Raw genomic sequence first — 4,589 nt, forward strand, 5'->3', positions numbered from 1 at the left:
ATTAGGTATGTTCTTGTGGGGTTTTGTACAATACTTATTGATCTAAATTCAAAAAATTCAGGGTAAATACAGCTTTATCTACTTGGGGTGTCATATTCCCCCTTTTTTGTTTTAAGACTATGGTTTTTAATACAGAGGACACATTTCTTGCACCTGGGATAGGCTCAGGTGATAAGATTATATTTACGATTTTACAGGTTTTTCTTTCTTTCTTTTTTCTTTCCTTTTTTTTTTTTTGTTTGTTTTGGGGATTTCTTTTTTCTTTCTTTTTTCTCTTTTTTGCTTTTTTCTCTTCTTTTTTTCTCTTTTTTTTTTCTTTGCTACATTGTTTTATATCAGTTGTATTTTCAAGGAATATTTAAACACATATCAAAACAATCTCCATGTACATATTTTAAGAGAAAAAATAATCTGGCATTGTTCTAGGTTTGTGAGGATTTCCAAAATCACAAACACTGAGAAACAAAGAGTATAAGCAAAGCAACTTTATCCTATTACTTGTGATAGCAATTAATACATATCGACCCCTGAATTTCTGGAAAGCCACTGAGCAGGAGAAGATGGAGCATGGCAGGAGGGGCAGGCAGGCCACGCACCTTCAGGGCATCCCCTGGATCAAAGCAGTGTGTGTCTCAGCCTCCTCCCCCATCCAACCCAGAACCACCTCTTATATCCCCCTCACAGGAGTGCACTTCGACAGCGATTTTGGGGCACTTTGTGGGAGACATCCCCTTTGGGAGACCCAGGCCAGGCACTGGAACAGCCAACCGGAATTGCTGGAGGAGGGACAGGTTCAGGTGGACACGTTTTGCCCGCACAACTGCGAGGTGTCCACCCCAGTCCTCGTGAGCCGCAGAGGTGAGCACGGGGCAGAGCGTGTCCCCTCGGCCCCTGCCCCGGGAATGACGCTGGAGCCCCTCAAAACCTCCCTGGGAATCACCCAGACCCCTCCATCCTTGTGGTCTCTCACCCCATCCTCAGACCTCTCCTCTCTCTTCTAGCGACCCCTGAGTCTCTCCCATTGTCTCCTCTGTCTCTGCCAGTGCCCCCCAGCGTGTCCATCTCGCTGGTGCCATCGAGCTCCCAGCCCGGCCCCGGCCGCCTGCTCTGCTCCGTGATGGATTTCTACCCTGCGCCGGTGCAGGTGAGGTGGTTCCAGGATGGGCAGGAGCTGCCGGAGCACGTGGTGGCCTCCGACGTGGTCCCCAACGGGGACTGGAGCTGCCAGGTGCTGGTGATGCTGGAAATCCTCCCCCGGCGCGGGGTCACCTACAGCTGCCAGGTGGAGCACGTCAGCCTGGAGCACCCCCTCGGCCGGTACTGGGATATGGCTGGAAAGCTGGGAGGGGGTTTGGGGGTTCTGGGGGTAACTGGGAAGGGGTTTGGAGGAGGTTTGGGGCAATTGGTACAGAGTTTGGGGGGTCCTGGAGGCAACTGAGAGGGAGTTTGTGGGTCCTGGGGGTACCTGGGAGGGAGTTGAGGGGAGCCAGGTGGGGGACTAGGGAAGTGATTTGAGCAAATGGGGAGGATAAGAAAGGGGTTTGGGGGCTCCTGGGCAGTCCGTGAGGGACTGGGGGAGGGTTTGGGGACTTCTCAGGGGACCAGGGACAACAGGGAGAGTGGTTGGATGGTGCTGGAGGGCCTGGGAGGTGGTTTGGAGATTCCTAGGGGAGCTGTGTAGGGACTTAGAAGAGGTTTCAGGAGTCCTGGGTGGGCTGGAGGCAACTAGGAGGAAATTTAGGAGGTCATGGGCGGGGTGTCTGTGAGATGTTTTGGGGGCTCCTGACCCCCCTGGGTCCCCCAGAGATGCTGCTGGACACCACCCATAGCAAGATGCTGACGGGGGTCAGGGGCTTCGTGCTGGCCTTTGTCTTCCTGGCTCTGGGGCTCAGCTCCTACCTGCACCAGAAGGTGAGGAGGGTCCCCAGGGGTCATGTCCTCCTCTCCCTGGAGTGTGTGTGCCCCCCCAGGGAACCCCCCAACCCTGGTGTCACCCCCTTTTCTCTCTGCCCAGAGATCCTGAGCCAGCGGTGGCCACAGTCCCTCCCCATGGCCTCGGACTCAGACTGGACACCCTCTGTTCCCCTGCTGATTTTGGGGGGTGTCATGTGTATCCCTGTCCCCTGCTGTCACTCTGCCCCTGCCCAGCTATTCCCAGTGTTCCCAGTAAAGCTTCCAAGCTCTTCCCAGTCCCAGTTATTGGGGGGATATTGGGGGGGCCTTGGGGCAAACAAATAATGCCAATATCACCACGGGAGTCTCCTCTAGACCTCCCAGCCAGGGCAATGACACCAATGGACTATTCTTTGAGGAGCCATAGGACACTTCCAAGTCAACTGCCCTTGTCCTCATGGAGGACTTCAACTTGCCAGAAATTAATTGGGAGCATCACACAGATGATACAACCCAGGCCAGAAGATTCCTTAAAAAACCTGGATGACAATTTTATGGAACAGGTTCTAGAGGAGCTGACTTGGAAAGATGCCCTCCTTGATCTGCTGCTTGTCCACAGAGAGGATCTTGTGAGCAAAGTGGAGATTGGGGCCATCTTGGCCACAGTGACCTCAAAGTGATCAAGTTAAAAATCTCTGTTGACAGAAGAAAAAGTGCCAGCAAAACCTCAGCTCTTGCCATGAGGAGAACAGACTTCAGGCTGCTCTGGGAATTAGGAAGGTGCCCTGGGAAAATGCTTTTGCAGGTGCTGGGGTCCATCACTGCTGGTTACTTCTCAAACATCACCTCCTAAGGGCACAGGAGCAGCAATTCCCAAATGCTGGAAGTCAAGCAGGTGAGACAGAAGGCGGCTTGGCTGAGCAGGGATATTGTCTTGGAGATAAGGCAAAAAAGGAAGGGGTGTGCCCAATGGAAGCAAAGTCAGGTGACATGGGAAGAATTCAGAGATGCTGCTTGGCACTGTAGGGAGAAAAACCATTGTGCTGGTTTAAAGGTAAACCAACAGGGGAAATGAACTCAACTCAAAAGAGAGATTATAAGTCAAAATAACAATTTAATAAAATAATACAATAAGTACGATTATACAGACAAACAATTGGTTTTAACCCACAAACCCCAAATTTATAACCCAGCACCCTGGGGCATGAACAGAGTGGTGTTCTTTGGGCCTCCTGAGTCCAAAGTAAAAGGAGAGGGGAAAACCTGTTGGTGAGAGTGGTGATTGCAGTCCGGTTGAGAGTGGTGGTTGCAGTCCAGTCAAGGGCGGTAGTCTGCAGTTTGGTTTAGAGCCGTGATCTGCAGTCTGGTTGAGAGTGGTGATCTGCAGTCTTCCTCTGGATCCCATGAGTGGTTCCAAAAGTTCCAAGACTCTAAGATTATATATTCTCCAGTTCAGGAAGGAATGCTCAGTACTTCCCTCAGGACGGGGAGTTCCACAAAAGAGTGTGAGGACAGGGAGGCACCCTCCTTTCTCGCAGGCCTCTTAACACCCAGTTTATAGCCTGAGGAGTCAGGCTGCTCTGGGCAGAAGGTGTAAATAGTCTATTGATACCAGTTTCTGGGAAATGGCATGGAAGGCTATAGAATACACAGTTCTGGGTTACACCCACACAGTGATGAACTGGTCCCAGCTGTTCTAACTAGGACAACCATGTGGCCAAATCTCCCATCCCCTTCAAACCACCAGGAGCCCACTCACTCCCCCTGTGCTCACCACCCCTTGCACAAGCCCCAGAAGGACTCATGCCAGAGCCAAGGCCTGCAGGGCACACACACAGGGCCTTGCCTGGGGCTGGCACACAGGGAGCTGACACTGCTTTGGGGCAGTGGGGACGGGAGCCTCAGGGATGTGGTCCTGCAAAGACAGGGGCCCAGGCAGCTGGGGCTGGTCTTGCAGGGGCAGAACCCCCTCCCTGGGGTGGCCTTTCTGACCCGGCTCTGGGCTGACCCAGCCTCCCCCTGCACACTCCCCCACAGCACAGGCCTCACTGGGGCATTTGCTGCTGGGGCCCTGCAGAGCTCCCCATGGGAACACCTCCCTTGTGAGCTCCGGGATGATCCTCTCTGCCCAGGAGTGGCCCCTGGCAACCAAAGAACCAAAGCCCCAGCCCCACACTGCAGCCCCACCCGTGTGCAATGGGCCTCCAGGGCTTCCCTTGACAAAGCACCCCCTCCAAACTCTTGCCAGATGGAAAATGGGGGGACACCATGCTAAAAATAGATCGTCTCGCTCCTGCTGCTTCCCTGTTCCTCTGTCCCCTCTGTTCCTCTGTCTGCTGGTTTGTTCACCTGACATTGTGGTCCTACAAGCTCCTGTGTCTGCTTGGGTGCTGTTGGCTGTGCCAGCCCACACCACTGACTTTGACCCAAAGAATCCAAAGCCTTGTCACATTCCTACTGCTTTACTTCCCATGGAAGGGAAGTGCCTCTTGGGAGTGTTGGCACCAAAATCTTGCTCTTGAGGGGGTGCAGGGACACAGGGGACATGAGGCTTTAAAGGGCTGGGCTGGATGGTGTGCAGGGGTGGGTGGCAGCAGTGGCATTTCCTCATGGTGGCCTTGGCACAGCAACAAGGGCCAAGGAGCCACATGTGTCACCGGGAAGGGCAATTGATGTCCCTATGGGTCCCAACACTC

General features: G+C 53.3%; 1 protein-coding gene across 1 annotated transcript; it reads left to right on the top strand.

Annotated features, from left to right (window-relative positions):
• Window positions 1-684: 684 nt before the first annotated feature.
• On the top strand, window positions 685-2,573 carry LOC113960566 (class II histocompatibility antigen, B-L beta chain-like; the record flags this gene model as incomplete). Its single annotated transcript, XM_027670187.1, has 5 exons — window positions 685-858; window positions 1,044-1,330; window positions 1,798-1,911; window positions 2,017-2,166; window positions 2,457-2,573. Coding segments are annotated over 5 exons (842 nt in total), but the record flags the coding sequence as incomplete, so codon positions are not given.
• Between the last annotated feature and the right edge of the window lie 2,016 nt (window positions 2,574-4,589).

This window comes from Corapipo altera, unplaced genomic scaffold (genome assembly GCF_003945725.1).
Source record: "Corapipo altera isolate COAL_440 unplaced genomic scaffold, ASM394572v1 61184, whole genome shotgun sequence".
Taxonomy (NCBI): Eukaryota; Metazoa; Chordata; class Aves; order Passeriformes; family Pipridae; genus Corapipo; species Corapipo altera.